This window comes from Lampetra fluviatilis, chromosome 53 (assembly GCF_964198595.1).
Source record: "Lampetra fluviatilis chromosome 53, kcLamFluv1.1, whole genome shotgun sequence".
Classification (NCBI taxonomy): Eukaryota; Metazoa; Chordata; class Hyperoartia; order Petromyzontiformes; family Petromyzontidae; genus Lampetra; species Lampetra fluviatilis.
In genome coordinates this window covers 1,948,307-1,968,659 of record NC_136327.1, presented here as the reverse complement: position 1 = coordinate 1,968,659, position 20,353 = coordinate 1,948,307, and the positions used below count along the sequence as shown (strand labels likewise).

Below are 20,353 nucleotides of genomic sequence, written 5' to 3'. Positions count from 1 at the left end.
AACGCGCCGACTCCGACACATTCACACCCTCCATGCGGACGTCACGGCCGATTCCCGGGGTCGGCCCAGGTGAGAGAGAGAAAGCGTGCCGCTTGGCTCGAGACGTTGAAGGGTAGCCCGGGGTCTGGGCGGCCCGCCCGCCCGTGGCATTGGGGCCTACTCTAGGCCTACTGGGACATCCCCGGTGGCCCGAACAATCGGCGAGCGCGCGCCAGCTCCCAGCGTGGGAGGGCGCCGTGCGTCGCGAGCCGGCGTGCCGTGCGTGCCGTGCGTGCCGTGCGCCGGAGGGGGCGTACCGATCATGCTGGAGCCGATGAAGGCCGAACTGCTCATGGCTTCGTGCGCGGCCAGGCCCCGCTCGGGGACGTGCTCCGCGTAGTGGCTCCCGTCGGCGAACGTCTGCTGCAGCGCAAAAACACAACGAGCGCGGGAAAGAGAGGGAGCGCGCAGTTAGCGAGCCCCGGGGGGGGGGGGGGGTCTGCGGCGAGCATCGATCGCTCTGAACGCGCGCTGTTGTTCATTTGTAGCTGATCGTTGGCTTAGCTCGCGTAATGCCCACCCCGCACCCGACACAGGCAAACAAGCGTTTATCAACGCGACAATGATGATTGTATCGGCTAGCCGGCAGCGATTAGGCACGAGCAATTGAATTCTTATCCAATGGCTACATTTGGTCGGTGAGAATTGTTCATCATCTCACCGAAGCAATGATAACAGGCGCGCGTTGTCGTACACACGCTGCGTGTGTTCATCTCGTTGGCTTTGTCGGGTGGCGGAGGGTCTTACAACAACAACATTTGGCCAGATCTTTTGCGTGGGCCTAACCCAACAAAAAACAACCATAAATCATAATATTGGCTGCAACAACCTCCCGTGTATTGTTGAGTGCTTTATTCGTTCACATTGCGACCTCCTCCAGCCCGCCCCCCGGGGTCACATCGACTGACATCACATCTGCCCATCGCCGTGCGCCGTCTCTGCCACGATCGCCGTGGCCAGCGCGTCACTCAGCGGGACCGGTGAGCGAGCGGCGCGGCTGCAGATGTCCTGAGGATGATTCGCCAGGGGCGATCGAGCCGTGGCATCGACGGCTCTCAAACCCCAGCGCTGCCCCGTCAGCGTCGATCGAACGACAGCCGCTTTCAGGGTTATCCTACGGACAGACCGTCCTCGCCACAAGAAGGCGGAATGCCTATCACTGGTTTGCGGGGTCGCCAACGGAAGCAAGGCTTGCTTAAGCATGGAGGCACAATGGGTTTTGACAATGAATTAACGTGCATTTATTTTTGACTCAACAAAGGAAAGCATAACCGAGCATTGTAAGATTTAATGAGGGGCGTATTGTGCGACGCAAGCAAAGTGCAACACCGCCTTTTGGCGTTCTCTGGTCTGACACTGGTAGGCGATGAAGAAGGCTGTTTTGTTTGCATGATCACAACAAATACTTGTGGTTAATGCTGACTTGATTCCTTACAAAAGGTGTCTATTTGGTGTTTGAACTTCTTAACACCTCCGCGTTACGTCTTACACAGCTAGAACTCTCCAACACAAACTCTTGCACTCAATTCTCCTTCACACCGCACCGGGTACTTATTTGAGGCTGAGTCGACCTAGAGGAGGCCCAGGACCGGTTCAATAATAATCGTCACCGGTGTTGGCCATGAGCGGGAATCGAACCCGGGTCGCCAGGTTCGTAGCGCAGCGTGGCGCTAACCGCTGATAAAGCGCAACGCTCTACCAGTTTGTTGTCACGAAGATGCGCAAATATTGCGCGCTTGTGTTTTTGTTAAGTCTTCGTCAGGAATATTGTCTTTCAGCACGTGCAAGTTACCCTTTGACTCGTTCCCTTCTGTTGTCTGGACCCTGCAGAAACGTCAGAGGCGGAACGAGAAACTTCCCTGGGGAAAAGGGGGGGGTAGCAATTGGGGGGGGGGGGGAGGGGTCACCCCCCATGGCCCCACTGAGAAGCGTGCGGGCAGTGTGTAACCTCTGACCCAGTGGCAACACCCCCCATGAAGGGGAGGAACAGGCTCGCAGACCCCATGCAGCCAATGACGCATTCCACTTCCCCAATTGGAATGAACTCAACTCTCTATTTATTTTTATCTGACCAGGTAAGGACCACCGAGCTATGGAGCATTCTTGTTCCGAAACGACCTGGCCACCAATGCTGAGCTCAACGAAGTGGCTCATCGTCACGTGGACATTTTATAGCAGCAGCCAAATCACTCGCGGCAATCGTCGTCGTCGTCATCCCCGACTGTGACAGCGAGGTACAGGACCCTCCTGAAAAAGCGTTGCGAGGCTCACGGAGGCTCTCCCGAATTGAGCAAAGCGTAATTATAACAGCGCCGTGGCTCTCGGGTGAGCAGAGCGTAATTAATGGCTCCGTCTCTCACGAGGAAGCCATACGGAGAGAGAGAAAAAATACATAACCGAAGAGAAGCTTCGGATGAATATTTTCCACGAGAAAACCTGAAATTGTATCCGCATTTCAAGTGGGCGCTGACGACACGAGGTCATTATTGCGCTGAGGACAGGTCGGTGCTCTTTAATTATTTATTTACAACCCCAACAATGGGCGCCCCGTATCGGGTACGTGGGTTTCTTCTACACATTTCACTCACTCGGACGGACAATGGCCATCATTTCTTTTTCTCTCTCCAAAATATCAAGCGCAGGGAACACAGGCGCAGCGTTGTGCTGTGAAACTCAAGTCGCACGGAGACCGCCCTACCGACCGCGCGCCTCTCACGTCAACGCCAGCGAGGAGGGCTCGGCGGGACGCGGTGGTTAGCGACGCACCGCGCCACGAACCCGCCGACCTGGGTTCGACTCCCGGCTGCGGACAACACCAGCGGCGAGTGAAATCTAAAACGGTCCTTGGCACCGCCCCCCCCCCCCGCTTCACTTCACCACGCTGGCCAGCGTGGTGAAGTATGGTCAAACATAACCCCCATGACTAAGCGAGAAGGCCTACATGCAGGGAGCTTCACGATTTGGCCGAGCGGCTTTTAGAATAACGATTGTTAGAAAAGTTGAGGGAAAGTGACGGTATCAGAGGGAGTCGCGAGGGAAAGGAGGTACCCTCCTTTTCCTAGCTTTTAAACCCCAAGGATCCACGCGCCAAAAAAACATGACTTTTGAAAACAAGAATATTTGATATGCGCCGTGATTGCATCGGTCTCGGCAGGGATTTTGAATGAGCACCGCACGCCGCTAGGCTGATTCAAATGCATCGAACACCAGGAGAACGGCCTCTGCTTGAAGCCGAACACGTGTTTGCAGCCAAGCCGTAAACCGCACGGCTGCTCCAGCAGCAGCAGCAGCAGCAGACGAGCTGCTGCTGCAACTGTGGTCAATGTCCCGATCCACTAATACGAAGGAGACATCGCAGCAATGCGCTGCGCCGCATCCGACGCGATTGTCTGCTGGCTTGACCACCACTTGAACGTGAAGTTGTAAGTCGTTGCTCTGCATCTACATCAGCAACCGTACGGAAGAAGAGCTCGTCAAAGTGAACGGTATACTTTGGAAATCCAGGGAAACAATCTGTCCGTCGGTTTGAAGAGCTACGTTTTCCAGGAGGTCGGAAGCATGTAGACACAAATAGATAGTTGCCGATGTACTACTAGGAGTTTTGGCCCAAAGTCAGAGGGCGACTTTTGCAAAATCGATCTCCACGAGCAGGCATTATTGTTAAGTGACCTTGTTATTATATCCGATGACGTGATCATGTGACTGTGTGGCGTTATGTCTTGGTGTGGCTGCTCTGCTGTTGTTTTTTCTGCCTTCCTGAAGCTTGATAAATAATTAACGCACATTTTTTCTTTCATTTATATTCAGTGACTTGCTCATGTTGTCTCCATTCTGCACCCCTGTCGTGTGTTTGTATTGCCTGATGCTGTAACTTGCTGACCCGCCCCATACCGGACACCGTTGAAAACGAGCTTTGCAGCTCATCGGATTCCTCGCGGAGTCTAAATAAATATCTTCTGATGAAGTGGCCAAGAGTGAGGCTCCCTCCCCCCACCCCACCACCACCACCCCAATGGAAGCCGGCATCCGAATTATTAACAAGCACGAAAAACCTCCAACACCTACAGCCGGGCGGTGGTGGCTATGCACGCGGCTGCCTGTAATCCATAATAGAGGTTTGTTTGGGCTAGATCGCGTAAATATATAAATGTGTCATTAAACCCGCCACCACCCGACACAGCCGATTAGTAAGGTTTGTCACGTAAACAGAACATGGCCAATTCGTTACTAGTACAGCAACACCAGTGTGTTGGGAGAGCAAAGCCACAACATTTACAATTTACAGATTTACGCGATCTAACCCAAAAACACCTGTATCATGGATGATAGTGGTCGCAAAAGTCTACCACGATGTGTTAAACTGCTGTAATGCGGCATTGTGGAGGCAGCAGCAGCGGCGAGGGTTGGTGGACCAGCGCACAGATGACAGAAAGTTGCGAGTCTCCATTTTACGTGGCCATCGAGGAAGAACCCATAGCCCGGCGTGCCGGCACAATGGAACAGAGCAAAGTGCGGACTGATACCGTCTGTGCATTCTGTATGGGATAGAGCGTTGTCCCCTCACATGCGAGGGTTTTCTCTGGGCGCTCCGGTTTTCCTCCCACATGTGTAGTGGGTTTCAATTAGGTGCACACACACACAGCTTGGAGGCAACACTATTTATTAAAGGATCAGTAATATAACACTGTGCATGAGGTGGTGACCACCTTCCTCAACTCACTAACACTCTGGGACACGACACAGAGGGGACCAGGCAGGCGACGGGCTGCCTGGTCCAGGACGACGACCCGGGACTTGAGGACCGATCATGTCGTCTTCACTTCGGAGTTCAACAGCCCCGCTCTGCATCCACACCCCGCTTATATCCGCTCCAGCGTGGCCGGCTCCGCCCAGGCCACGCCTCCCTGCCCAGGCCACGCCTCCCTGCCCAGGCCACGCCTCCCTGCCCAGGCCACCCTTCCCAGGCCACGCCTCCCTTCCCCCACCTCACGGGAAGGTCTGGGTCCCTCCACCACGTGACCCCCCAAGCACCCCCTTGGGGCCCTCTGCCCTCGTACGGGCCGACACAGTAGTGACGTCCTATGTCACTACACATGTATAAGCGAGACTCTCACTGATTGGTGGGAAACATTCTAAATGTCAAAAATAAGAATAGCTTTTACCGTTTCTGGCAATAAAACAGGCGTTAAGGACGTTCAATCGCCAAAGATAACCGTACCAGTAGACTCATTGGGACGTGTCCGCACTAGCCAAACATAATCCTCAGAGAATCTGTTTTGCCAATCGGAATAATCTCACTTTGTATTTACTGGATAGATAATCACCAGCTCATAATCAGCAAACATGCTGTGTCCTGGGCCTGGCCTCGCGATTCATGTCACAACGCATTACGCTTTCGCAATGCCCACGTGCAAAGTGGCTTTGATTTATTATTTACTTTCTCCGCTTCTCCGCGGCCCCCCCACCCCCCGAGGCACGTGTGTGCGCTGGCTCTTGTGACGACGCGCGATCTGTGAAAACTGCTCTTGTGACAGACCCGTCCCGATCGCTCAAATCGCACAAGACGCCCGCCGACCGTGATGACGCCAACGAACACACCGGCGTGGGTGGGTGGGTGGGGGGGGAGGGCTCATCATTTATACGCAAAAAAACCTACGGCCAATGTCAGGCAGTGGCCCAAAAACCGCAGAAACACTTTTTCTCCGTGACGACGGGGTTCGGTTCGAGACGCTGTGTCCAACGGAGAAGAAACGTTACAGCGGGTAACACGACGATTCGTCGTGCGGCAATTGAAACGTACAGCGTTTCGCTAAACATACTTCTTGGCAATCTCGTGCCCGAGGCAGCCAAGTAGGTTGGGGTATTCGTGATTTTGCAGAGAATTTCGGGGGGGGGGGGGGGGGGGGGGGGGTGGCGGCACAGTGGTTAGCACAGCCGACTTCAGCGGCGAGCGATATCTGTAGCAGTCATGGATTCCCGCACCCTCCCCCCCACCACCTCCGCCAACCTGCATGATTGAGCGCGGCGAGGTATGGTCAAACATCTCCCACAACCAACACGGTGTGGGGAGGCCTTCACCCAGCAGTGGATGTTCAAAGGGCTGTAAGTACACGTAGAGCCCCCGCACTCACGTACCTATTAGCTGGTGAGCTCAAACGTTCCTGGCAGTCACCCAAAGCAAACGAGAAGATCTCGCGTACAGACCAGTTTACCGGTCTCAGTTTGTTCACCAACGACCGGCGCACACGCGCTTCGTGTTAAACCCATAGAGGCGACCGATTCCTCGAAGACAGACCGAAGGCCGTCGGCAACAGCCCGTCACGTACGTCGCTTCCGCAACGGGACGTGCAAACCGCCGCCGAGCAATACCTCAATCTGCGGCCCCGAGGTCCCCCGTGCGCAGCTGGAATTTTGCGACTCGCTAAAAAAATATCTAAAACTGCGAAGGGGGGCGTTCACGACGCGACGACAGAGGAGCGCCCAGTACGTGTGTCCGTCGCACCTCGAGCGAAAGTCCGCCAGGGTCACGACGGGGACACGCCGAGGCCCCGTCGAGCCGAGAGAGCCGCTCGACTTTCGCTGGGGGTGGACCCGCAGTCGGCGCCCCCCGTTTGCTCGGCGATGCGGGAACGCAGTTCGACGTCGCATCTGCCGGCTCCTCCCACTCGGGTAAAGTAAAAAAAGAAGACCTGGGAATAGGGTCGCTGTCACGTCGATAAGTCGCTAGGCCGCGAGGACAAGCGAGAGCGAGCAGTCCGCTAATAACGGGGAGCGTTCAGGTGGCGAGGAGATGTTAACTCCCTCGCCTGGTATGCAGGAGGTCGTGGGTTCGATCTCGACCCTGACGCCTGCTGTATATTTGGAGTTTGCGTGTCTCTCTCCCCGTGGTGGCGTGGATTTTTCTCCGGGTCCTCTGGTTTTCTCCTCCACATTTAGAAACACGCGTTTAGAGTATTTGGCTGCTGTCAATTTCGACCTGACAAGCCACTTCGTTGAGCAATCACTTGTGGCCGCTTCACTTCTTAAAAAGAGCTACATAGCTTAATGGGCCTTACCTGGTGAAATAAAAAGGTAGTTTAGTTTCATGGCTTTAGTTTATATTGACCCTGGAAAACTGGTGAGTGGGCAAGGCTTTGTGCCAAACGCTGCAGCAGTTGCTGTAGCGGTTGGCACAAACGCGGGCAGCCTTGGCCATTTTCCGCATGTTTTACCCGCGTTAACGGCAACACGCATGTCAACACGTCAAACCTCCTAAGTTAGCGACGCGTGGTACTCCCAAAGCATGGGTCTTGAGAGAGGGTTGCACTCGGGACAAATAGGAACATCGCATCGGCGCTGGAACGTGAGGCTGTTGGTTGGGCTCAGCGCGCGCGTGGCACGCCTCCTGAGAAGGTGCAGGGCACGAGGCTCGGGGCGAAGAGGAGACGAGGAGAAAACTAAAACTGAGAAACCGCAACGTGGGGGGGGGGGGAAACGCGTGGGTTATAAAAAAATAAAAATAAAAAAACGAGACACGGTATTACAACATTGAAACGAATAAAAATAAAGTGTCGGGGAAAACGCAAACAACAAATGGGTAAAATAAATTCCAGACGGCGGCAACAACGCGGGAGAACAAGAAGTGTCCCATGACAGGGAAGGCAGCGGGTGGGCACTGTCTTGTTTTTTTTACAACGCACGATGAGGAGACCCGTGCACAGTTGGATGCGCCGGCGAATAGGCAGCCAGGGAGGGGGAGTTGTGGATAGTTGTAACGTGATCTTTGTTAAAGGGCTCGAGGTCGAATTCCACATCATGCAAATCACCTGACATTTGGGGAGTTCATCGAGGTCGCGTGGTTGCTGTAATCAAAGCAGCGAGTAATGCGAAGGCGATAGCATGAGCAAGGATACAAACTATTTAAAACTATAAACTATATTTTCCTTTACCAGGTAAGGCCCACTGGGCTATACAGCTATTTTTCAGAAGCGCCCTAGCCACAAACAATAAGTGGCTTATCTTGTGGAAATGTTATTGCAGTCAAATACTCAAAACGCAGTTTCTTATTGTGGAGGGAAAACCCGGAGGATCTGGAGAAGAATCCACGCGACCAAGGGGAGAGAGACACGCAAACTCCATATATACAGCAGTAGGCGTCAGGGTCGGGATAGAACCCACGACCTCCTGCATACCAGGTGAGGTAGTTAACATCTCCCTTGCCTCGAATGCCAACCCTGGAAAGGACGGTCCACGATGGGGCCCATCGAGATTATCCCTGGGGATCTCCTCCAAATGTCCCAGTGGATCTGCTCCAATTGGCAGCGGGTATTGCAGCCCAGGGAGTGATGCTCCCAGCTCAAGTTACGACTCAAGCGATCGGCACTGGAGTGATTCCAGTTTAGTTCGATCCGTTTAGCACAAGGTGAGAGCCCTTCCCGATAAAAAAATATACGCTTTTGTTGCAAAGCGAGACCTGAGATGCCACACGGGAGGGACCACTTGGTTCCGTGTGTACGATATTTTACTAATCGGCTGGCAGACAGAGTACTTGTTAACGACTTTTCCGTGACCTGAGCAAGCGACGTCCTATTTTGCGATCCGCGAGGAAAGGATTTCTTGCGCGCATTCCACTTGGGCCGCCGGTGTCTTGCGCCTTTGCCGTGAGACAAAGGCCGCCACTTCGTAATTCTCTTTGCCAAAGTATGGAAGGATAAATAAGTAGAAATAAGTATACAACGCCACGGAGCCCAACATCTAAGAGGGCACTTCAACCGACTTGGCACGAACCATCTCGACCAGCTCAAGATCCAACCTGGCCACACAATTAGAGAGCTGCTGCTGCTGCTATGGCTACAAGAGGAGACAGCGTGATGCCTCTCGCTCTGCCCACCGCTCGAGGAAGGCCGCCCCCCCCGCTCCCCTGCGCCACGGCAGAAAAGCCGCTCGCGCCAAGATGCGCTCGCCACCCAAAGGACATTTGTAGATCTTTGGTGGACGGAAAACGAACTGAAGAAGCGGCGAAAGTTTGAGTCTGGCTGGGCCCAGGATACGGACGGGGCCCTGTGAGCCCTCCAGGCGGACACCCACGCTCCGTGGCAGAGAGCACGACGGTGACGTCCGGCACCGGTGCGTCGATGAATGAGGTCGGGGGTCACCGGCCCCGGGTTGGCAGGCGGGCAGGGGGTAGGATCAAACAAGGGAGCGAAGATGAGATGCGAGCAAGCGGGTAGAGGGGACGTGCATTGGGATGAGCGGGGGGCAGAGGAGTAGGAGGATGATGAAGTCCTAATGAAGATAAATGGGAGTGTCGAGAGAAAAAAAACACATCCCATTTATCCGTCCACTGCTTTCGTGTGAACATGCAGCGTTCCGGACTGGCCCGCAACGCGCACGTGTAACAGAGATCACCACGCGTCAAGATTTGGGCAACGGGGGGAGAGACGAGCGTTGCTCGCGCTCGCCGCACAGACACGTGCGGAAATCCAACACGGCGAGTTTTTTTTTTTTTACTACGCAACACAAATTATCGGCGTTTCAAATGAAAATGACCGACAAAATGTCCTCGCGCACCGCCGCGCGTTAAAGCATCCAGCCGCGATGATCGGCAGGGTGCGATTGCGCAACGCGAGCCCGCGAGCACGCCAGCCTGTCCGCCCCTGACCCCGACCCGGCCGGATCAAACGCTCACTCGATTCTCTCTCCACCAGCACCCGGCACCGGCGCGTACCGGGCGCGAACAACAACCTCGCAAACACTGACCGGCGCGATCCTCGGGGTGGCGGAGGGGGAAGCGGGGGTGGGGGGGACACACCGGCGTGCACACGACGCCGCGCTCGCACAACGGCTCGTTCACCACGCCGCGCGGTAGCGAGAGGTTCGGCTTCGCCCCGGGAAATGCCCGCGTGCGCGTCCACGCGGTTTATAACGGCAAACAGCGGCGGAGGGGGGGGGCTTCGCGCCCGCACCGAGGACGAGATGATCTTCAGACCCTTTGCTGGCCAATGAAAGGTGTTGTTCTCGACACGTCTTGCTGGCAGTCGTGCTTCAACTCAAGACTGCAACAAGGCTACTGTGATCAGTGGCCACTTTGGCCCGAGTCTCGGTTCGCACGTTTATGAATGAGGAATGGAAACACACCGTTCTATTTGTCCGGGAAAGTGTTTTGACACGCCCTACTTTTATTCGTGAATTTAAATAACATTCATTGGAGTTGGCCAAACATCACAATATAGGGCGACAGAGTTTGGGCAATTGTTGGCACGGGTTCTGGCTGCCTTCCCGCTTGTCCGTGGTTTCCCGCACCCTTGGATCATTTTCACGCAGGGCGTGAACGGCGACTGCGTGCATTACGAATTCCAAACAATTAATTATTGCTGTTAATTTGGATTAACACAGGCCGGTTCAAGGGGCTCGCACGCAAGTCTAGCAGCCACTGGCCTGACGGCGGGCTACGGAAACCAAGGGGGTGCAGAAGCCCTCTGGAATCAATCAGAATCTTTCATTTATACTGGAGGAATCCGATAAGCTGTAAAGCTCTTTTTCATAGATGTGCAGTAGGGGCCGGTCAGACAGTTACAACAAGAGTGCAAAGTGTAGGGGGGGGGGAAATCGATTTAAATTTTACCAGGTAAAGCCCACGGAGCTATTAGCTTCTTTTTCAGAAGCGCCCTGGCCACAAACGATAGCTCAACGAAGTGGCTTGTCATCGTCACGTGAAGATCTCTCTTGCAGCCGCGCACATCCGTCAAATGCAACCCGACGAGACGAGAGAGAGAGAGAGGCGTGGAGCCAACACGCGGCGTTCGGCAGCAGCTCCACGAAGTGTGAGGTGGAGGTCTCGACGCCGGGGGAGCGGGCGGTAAGGGTCACGCTTCGGATAAAGGGGAATGGGGGTGAGTGAGGGCCCCCACGTGGAAAGCGGCCGTGCGATGGAACATTCCCCCTGAATGTGGGAATACGCTCGTGCGATTCCAATTACCGCGCGCTAACTCGAGTGCGTGCGTGATGTAAACACATTCGCACATGTTCCGCACACGCGCACACACACACACACACCAGAGTGCTGTGATCACGTGACTGTGGATTTCACACCTGATGATGATTGCTTGTGTTGCAGTCGAGACGTCGTGAGAATATTTATTGTTTTATATTTGTATTATTTTATTATTTCCCTTCTACTTGACTTTACCGAAAGAACCAAGAATATGTGTACAACCAATCACAGGTTGTTATGATTTGGCATTAGGCAGCAGTCCTATAGATTGCAATCTGGTTTCGCATTTTCGTCAGGTTACAATGTTAGCTCGAGACAATGGGCGTCACAATAAGGCCGATATCTGTCTCTCCACATACAACAAAACTCCCCATCCCATCAACCAGTAAAAAAAAACACACAACACCACAAAACACACTGTACACAGTGGAGGCAGTGCGATATACAAAGAGAAGACTAACACGCACCTGCAAGACTGCTTCGTCGTAACGAGGGGAGGGGGGGGGGGACACCGCATCGGATGGAGGGAGGTGGACGAACGTGGAGGCACGAGGGCGGAGACCGAGAGGCAGGCCGCGGAAGAGGTGGTTTGAAGAGGTGAGGCCGGGATGGCAAAGACCGCAGAGGGGACGTGGAGATTGAGGCGCAGGACAAGGAGTGAGTGGAGGAAGCGGAGCAGGAAGCCAGGCTCGACACGAGTAGGGGAAAGTACCAGGAAGGCGAAAGAGACTTCGCAGCGTGCGACCGGGTCATGCATTATTCACTTGATTGAAGAGTTCACCCACAAACTTAGTGAACAAAAATAACCAAATATTCAACCGCTATCCCAAACCAACCACAGTTCGCCAACGCTCTCTTGCACGGGAGTTGGCAACAGATGGTGGCATACCCTCGCCAGCGTACAATAAAATAAAATAAATGTTTTACTCAACTAAACTTTTTATTTTGCCAGTTAAAACCCACCGAGCTATGTAGCTCTTTTTTAGAAGAGACCTGGCCACAAATCATAGCTCAAGGAAGTGGCTTGCCATGTGTAAATGTAGAGCAGCCAAATACTCTAAACTCATGTTTCTAAACGTGGAGGGAAAAACCAGAGGGCACGGAGAAAAATCCACGCGACCACAGGGAGAGAGACACGCCCCCCCACCCCGCCCCCCCAATGGATGGCCAGTTAAGCTAAAATTCACCGCACATCAAAGCTCGTTAGAAACGGAGGTCACAGCGCGGCCCGGAGCTCGTGGGGCTGAGCGCTCCACTGCCTGGGCCTCCGTGCCTGCGCGCGCCCGCAGGGTATTTGCCGCTTTCGGGAGGCGCTCTCGCTGACCGTTTCCTGCCCAGCGCCGGCTAAAGCCTTGATGCCACAGCCTCTTCAAATATTCATCAAACTGGCACCTACGGGGGTGGCGCCCTTTTCTCCTTTCGGCCACAAATGCTCGCTCGCTCGTCAGAATAGTAAAAAAAAACCATAAGATCTGCCAAAGGGGAACAGAACAAAGAACAGCACAGGATTAAATTAGCCTTTCGGTTTTGAGCAAATCAACTCTTGACAGCTGTCTATTTCACTAAAGCAAAGAAGTGAACGAGACACATGTGGGTTATCAGAGGCCCAGGGTAACATTTGCAAGAGGGAAGTTAACTTCAGCGGGAACAAGTTAACATAGCCAGACACTTCCATGACAATGCAGCCTAGGAAAGGTCAGCAATGGTAATTATTAAAAACAATTATCTATGCCTCAAGGTTCCTGGCTGGCTGCTGGCTGGGCTCCTTCTCTGTTGTTAGTGGGTACTGCCACCGAAACTAGCTGGCTAGCTGGCTACAAGGGATCTTCCGTTGAATTGAATTCTGTTGAACCGAGTTGGGAAGACGTTTAAAAAAGAGCGACATTGAAGACGTGTGAGTAATGAATGCACAAGGCTGATGCGGTTAATTAAAAATTCATCCAACTTTTCAAATTGTCTGCTCCCATTAATACAATTCTGTCCCCAGAATATTATTAAAACGCTAGAGAGAATTAAAAAAACATTACATTATCTTGCCATTTTATTATTTGATAAAATGTTTAATTACTTTTGGTGCTCCGAGTTCAGGAGGAGACTTGTGGGAAGTGTACGAACATGACGTCTGTATCCTCTTTCCCGCTGCAGAGCAGCAGCGGGTTCTCTCCGTACAGTCTTAACAGACTGTTGGGGCAGGTGCTGTTAGAGAGTAGCACCAATGAAGGCCGGCACGGCACACGTGGGGGTCAGTGGCCAACACCACGCCTTTGTCTCCCCAGTGGCGATGTTTACTACACACTTCTCCAGGTACTCATTTGAGGCCGAGTCGACCTGGGGGAGGCCCATGACCGGTTAAGATCATCTTCACTGGTGTTGGCCATGAAGGGGAATCGAACTCGGTTCACCGGGTTCGTAGCGCAGCGCATAAACGACTACACTACCGCTCCCCAAACACACACAGACACAAATATGTCTCATCAATAATCGTCATGCCACGAATATGAATGAACTCACAGGCTCGGAAGCTCAGCAGAGTTGCACCTGGATGGTGCATTTATGGCCATGAGCAATGCACATGTGCGGAAGGCGCTCCGAGCAGCAGTGAGCCGTGTAGAAAAATCCATCGGTGTCACAGCACTACCACCGCCGTTCACCGACCGGCACGGACCACCGTTTGGTGAAGAACGGTCAAACATCTCTCGCGGGGACCACAAGGCGTGCGCGAGGCCCCTCATCCAGCAGCGGACTGGCAAAAAAACGGTCTGCAGATGTGCAAAGCAAAATTCCGTCTAAACAAAATCAACACCACAAGCGCTGGAACAAATCATGCGCGGCCATAACCAACGTCAGTTCAAGTGTAAATGGCAAGGGGAAGGCTGCAATGTAACCCTTCTTCTATTCAGATGCATTATACATGTGCTGTGAAATAGCATGTCACGTTTTTCGCAGTTTTCCCCAAATTAAAAATGCTCAAAGCGTAACAAGTCTGTAATATCGCTGAGCGTGCCCACCGCTCCGTCTATCCGCTGCATCAGGGTGCACCGGTGTGTGAATGACACTTATCTGATGAGATTTTTTTTTTAAGATTGCCGTGATGAAATCCGCCCTGCATATGTCAGCCGTGCGTGTCTCATTCCTCTGTGGATGTGCATGTGTGTGCGTGTGCCTGCGCGTGTCTGTGCGTGCGTTTGTTTGTTTTGTGCGTGTGTCTGTGAGTGTGTGTGGTCTTCATGGGTGCTACTCGCTTGGCAGCACTTGCCCCAAGAGTCTGTTCAGGCTTCGCGAGGAGCATCTTTTGTGTGCGTCTGGGGGGCAGTGGTGTCGTGGTAGGTCCACTGCCTTATCAAACCGGTCCTGGGCCTCTCCTAGGTCGACTCGGCCTCAAACGAGTACCTGGTACGGTGTGTAAACATCGCCACTGGGGAAACAAAGGCGGCCGGGCGTGGTGCTGGCCACACACCCCCTCGTGTGCCGTGCCGGGCGTAATAGGTGACAGCAGCAGCCAAATAATCTAAGTGCATGTTTCTAAATGTGGCGGAGGGCAAAACCGGAGGAACCCGGAGAACAATCCACGTGACCACCACGGGGAGAGAAACAACACGCACACTCCAAAAACACAACAACAGGCATCGTCAGGGTCGGGATCGAACCCACGACCTCCTACGATTTAGAACCGTAAAATGACATTCTTAACATCTCCTCAACCAACATAAGCGGAGGCCGAGACTCAACGTTCCGCCGCGGTTTCACCTGCTAAGCCACCGTCCCACACCAGCGGAATGGCCAATTGGCAACGTACGAATCAACTACAGTCAGCTCCACTTCAGAATGATCCCTCGCGCGGAGTTCCCACTGCGGCGTATTCCAAAGTGACATTTTCCGTCGCTTGGCCAGCTGTGTTATCAAAGCAAACGCAAACCACTTCATTTGTTGATGAATGACCGTTCAACGATGGCATTACGGTCGATCTTTAACGCGGCTCGTGTTACAATGCTCGGAAATGTCATCGGTCATGTCCAATTTCATAACGTAAGGAGGGGGGGCCGCACACGCGCCTCCCTCTGAAATCTCCCCTACGAGCTGAAACATTCGCTCTTACAATTGCACGCCCAGCAAATAGTACGCTAATTACGTTCACCGCTGTTAAAACAGCGCGATAGGCACCTGCCTCGTAATGACAAAGTCATCCGGTGACGCCGCCACCGCCACCACCGCTAGACAACCAACAAACTCAACGCGTTCGTCAATAACGGCGTGGCCTTAGAAGGAAAACAATTATACATACATATATAGAATCGGAGACGTTTCATGTAATGTCACCTTATTTATAACACACGAAGGGCCATTGTTCACATATCTATGCGTCGTGAAGGCTCATTGCCCAAAACATCACCTATATCTCACCACCGCTTGGCACGTCAACCGGCAGCAAACCGAAATGTCAACATGGAGCAAGGGTACCTGTCCCTGGCGGCTCCTGCCGAGTCTACGTGACGTCGCCACTGCCGCTGACTTGCGGTGCCATCTTCATGGCCAAAAGGACAAAGTGAACCCCTGCGGTCATTTCCTAAAATTTCAACAAAATTAATGACGTTTCCCAATCGCCTAAATCTTCCACTTGGGGAAATATTTGAGTTGCATCGTATAATAATATAGAAAATAAACAGAGCTGAAAGGTGTGAGGTTGATTTTAATCAACCTCACACCTTTCAGCTCTGTTTATTCAAACCCAGGCAAGAGAACGGCAAGAGAAATCACCTTCAAGTGCTGTACTTATATTGGCAGAAATTATACAAAGAGTTGAATGGAGGTGGTTAGGTGGCTCAAGGGGCCTCGTACCAATGTCAGTGCACTAACACGGCACTCCGGAAAGCCGAGGTTCAAGTCCGTGTCGCTATAAAGCGACACCGACATAGGGCTGTGCGCTAACCGCTGTGCCACCGCTCCACCCCCCCCCCCGCCCCCCCTCCCCGTCCAAGCAATTCATCACCGCGGTCCGTTTTGTCAATCACTCGACCAAGCCGCCATCGTGCAAGCGTCTGCTCCGTGCGAATCCTGTCACAGCGTCTTTGACGGCCACTTTACGGCAGATGGTGCGCACGATTTGAACCCTCCACCCCGTGCAAGATCTCGCAGCCGAAGCGCGCCAAGCTCGAAGCACACGCGGCCACTTAGCAATCTAACGGCACGGCGCGGACGCAAAGACCGGTCCCCCCGGCGCCGCGTCGTGCGTGGCGCGCGTGCAAATACGCTCGCGCGTGCTTCGCGACAGAACTCCACACGGCAAAGCGGCGCACGGCGGATGGAGAGGTAACATATCGGGCCAACAGCCGTCCCGTCGTCGTTCACGTGTCCACATTGTCAATCGCTGAAGTGCTTCTTCTTGTTCTTCTCCGTACGGCTGGGCAAGCAGGTGTAGTTTGATGTCGGGGTTTAGCAGTCCATCCAACGGGGGCTCGAGGCGAGGCGGTGCGAGTGGTCGCGATGCCGCCCGAGAATGGACCTCTCTCAGGGGCAGGAAGTTCGGTGGTACGTGGGGGGGGGGGCGATCGTCGTCCGACTTAGGCGGTGGCCACGGTCACAGTCTGGGGCTGCTCTCTCGCGCTCCACTTGTCAAGGCAAGTGGCCGCATCTTCTTCCCTGGCCCTGACCTCAAGCGCTCGAGGGTTGTTGTCCAAGTTCTCCGTGGAATGCTGAACCCTGGGACTCTTTAACTGTTGGCAAGCGTGGTTCATAGTGTTCTTTAGTGTCCACACGTGCCTTGGGCACGCACGCACGGACACCGATTTGGGAAAGCGTAAATAATTTATCAAGTCGCAGCATGCGTGGGCGTGTAACGAACGAAACTTTTTGCTTCAACGAGCAAGGGGATTGAATATTGATGCGGAGCAAAAAATGGTGGAATGACATCATCCTAACTGTGAAGAAAATAAACTGCGGGGCCTTGGGGGGCAGCACACGTCACGGCTAGAAGGGACGACGCTCAAATATGACAACCCGAGCGGCGGCCGATGAATAGGAAGGCATCCAACAGGACGTCCACCGAAGAGATGGAACTAGGTGATTGTTACAGCGCAGGTTCGTGCGAGGTGGCGGCAGATTGGGGAGCCCTTGATCCAGCCGTCGATTGACCGTGGCTGACAATGACGACGATGATGTTTATTATTGAGTTCAATGCACACGCATGGAGCTTGAGGTGTCAGCATGGCGGGGGGGGGGCTTCATCAGGGGCGTGGACGATGGCCGAGATGAGTCGCGGTGTCTATCGGCCTCCTGTGCCGGAGCCCACGAGCGACCCAACGGAGCGGGGAGGCGAGCTCGCGGGTCGCTCTCTGAGACCGCGTGCGTGGGACGCTAACCAGCAGGGGCAAACGAGGGGCCTACGCAGAGCGGTAAAGCGAGTGGGATACTCACCTACCTGTGCAACCTTCTTTGTCATATCCCCCTCGTGTGTGTGGGTGGTCTGCTCAGGTAGGTTAGGAACCTGCTCGTTTGAAGCGGACAGGTCGCTCGGCCCGTCGTCCCTCTGGGGTCGGTAAAATAGGTACCACTTTGTGGAGAAGTCAACAGTGGTTGTCCCATGGATTCGCCCCCGAACTAAAGAACGGCAGAATCCCATGTCTGGCTCAGGGCTGTAAACGGGAGAAAAGCAACTGTCTCAATGCTCATTTGAGCAGAACATTTACATCGACCTTACGATACCAGTCTCCTCCAAAATGCAGGATACGCACACTCAGGAATTAGCCGCACCATCTGAAGCCGCGGGACCACGCTGTGAAAGTCGCGGGGACTCGACGAGCGATGCCGCTGGAGAACACTTGTCGCCGTTATCTGCGTCGGCTTTCTCTGGCCACTTCCGCGTCTTGTTCCCACAGGCAGCAGAACAACAACAAAAACCACAAAGCACACGCTCCAGAAGAAATCGACCACGCCACCGGTGGCACCGACGCTCCTGCGAACGTCTTGGAATTCACAGCGAGGGCTTTCCTGCGTGAGCAAACGGCAAAATGAAAATCGAGATTGTAAAGCCCTTCGGCGCAAGCGACCCTCCCACCGGCGGGCACGGCGCCAAATTAAAGGTCGGCTAATTCGTGGCGATCGACAGAGATCCGCCCCAACACACGGCCATCGGGGCCCGGCAGGCACGCACGGCGAGCGAGCCAGAGAGAGCGGGGGGGGGGGGGAGAAGAGGGAGAGAGAAAGAACCTGCAATCAGAACCGCACCGAGCCGCAGATTAATCCGGAGCATCGGTGGAGCCGCACTAATTCTGATTACTCTTAAATTGAGCGGGGCCCCGGGATCAGGTGCACGAGGGCTGGGGACGAGGGGTTTGAAGGGTGGCGGGAAGGGGTGGGGGGGGGTGAGTGGTGGCGGAGGGGGTGACGGACGGTGTCCAGGGAACCAGAGCCCGTGTGCGTGTGTGCGTGCGTGCAGCGTGGGGAGCGGTAGTGTAACGGTTAGCGTGCTGCGGTAGTGTAGCGTGTAGCGTGCTGCGCTACAAACCCTGGCGACCCGGTTCAATTCCCGCTCACGGCCAAGACCAGTGATGAATATGTAAACCGGTCCTGGGCCTCCTCTAGGTCGGACTCGACCTCAACTGAGTACCTGGTGTAGTGGTTTTACTCTCCAACACACCGGTGTGCTGTACTTGTAACGAATTGGCATGTTTTGTTTCCGTGACAAACCTTGCTAATTGGCTGTGTCGGGTGGTGACGGGTTTAACGACACATTTATATTTACACGAACGAATCCCAAAAAATTATATTATGGAAAACTATTATATTCACTCTACAAAGGCCCAAAAAAAAACTGAGGTTTTTGTTGCACAACCATACGACAGCCGGTCAGCTCATTCTTGTTTCAATGACATCTTTAAACTAAACTATAAACATTTTTTTTATTTTACCAGGCAAGGCCCACCGAAGCTGTATAAACCTTTCGTTATCCGAAGCGACCTGGCCACAAATGATAGCTCAACGACGTGGCTTATCGTCCACGTGGGAATTCATGGCAGCCAAATACTGTGAAGACGGCAACTCGCACGAAGACCTCCACCTTCCTGTCCCAGAGAATGGGAGCACTCACCCCTACGATTCAAGCGCTAGATCCCAGTTGGCGACGACTCCGTGCCCCCGACACGGGCATTGCCTCGCCCAGCCATCCAGTCACCTTTCGTCTTAATAATTTTGTATAATGTATGTGAACGAGCCGATAAAGTAATAAAGAAGTGCGCTGCTAACGTACCATATGGACACCATTGGATGGAAGATGTGGCGCAGTGGTGATACTGGTGCCTCACAGCAAGATACAATTAAACCTAGTTTACTTTAGTTTTTATAGTTTCAGTGACAGTGACCGCACACACGCTCCGAGTACATCGCTCAATGGCCCAGGAGGCAACGTGTGGAGTCCGACGTGAGGGCCGGCGCGCCGCACGAGGGCACGAGCAGGGAGGGTTCCGCGCAGCGCCACCCCGTGGCCGCAGAAGATTGGCGGGACACTGGGGGGGAGGTTCTGTGGGGTCGTTCCCCCCGGCCGCGTCACCGCCACCCCCCACCCGCTGTGTTTTCGCATTGACCCCCCTCAGTGCCCTCATCAGCCATGATCAATCATACACTGCTGGATGAAAACTCATGAAGCAATTGCATTCAGAACTGCTTTTTTGAGTTTGGTTTGTTGTCCTTTCCACGCACCTACGTACGGTGTGAAAGAAGTTCGACACACATACATAGAACATACAATGCTTCCCCCCAAGCCGTTGCCATCTTGCAGCCGCACACGAGCTGATTCCATTGCTCCATCTCCGCGGCAGACGTTCCCGTTGGTGCGTCACCGTTCCTCCTTTCCCCCCGACGGAAGTGCCGTCAGTACGGAGTTACGCAACCACGCGCCTGTCTACCGCCGTGCCCCTCTCCTCCGTCGACGGAACCGTGAACCCGTCGCGTTGGGCATCACCGTCCTCGCCTTCGCCACCGTCGCTTTCATCGATTCAGCGAACACCCAACTCTCGCGGAGAGACAACCCCAAAACGCATTCGCCCTCCGTGAAAGAGCGACAATCAAGGGAGGAAGCGGAGGCGCGGCACGTCTGTAATTTAGACGCGCAAAACGGGTACAGTAATGACGAGCGTGCAAAACACACAGCGTGCCTTTGCAGACAGGACAGAGGCAATTGCTAGGGAAGCCAATCAATGGAAAGGCACAGTAATTAGAAAGAGAGCAGATGTAACAATGCGATGATCTTATGTAAGAATGTAGGATCGATACGACGACGCCGTGAACCCATAGCCGGGCGGTGTTGCGTGCCGCTGCGTGGTTAGAGCACTCGATTCACAACCGGCAAGT

The 20,353-nt window shown here is 53.9% G+C and overlaps 1 protein-coding gene across 6 annotated transcripts in view; it reads right to left on the bottom strand.

Annotated features, from left to right (window-relative positions):
- LOC144949278 (transcription factor 12-like) overlaps positions 1–20,353 on the bottom strand; it is a 245,543-nt gene that overhangs the window by 127,136 nt on the left and 98,054 nt on the right. For 5 of the 6 annotated variants that reach the window (XM_078879208.1, XM_078879212.1, XM_078879213.1 and 2 more), the window contains exon 5: positions 297–402. In XM_078879208.1, coding sequence (XP_078735334.1) covers positions 297–402 — 106 coding nt within the window. The remainder of the gene's footprint in view (positions 1–296; positions 403–20,353) is intronic. The other variant, XM_078879210.1, reaches the window with a different exon arrangement.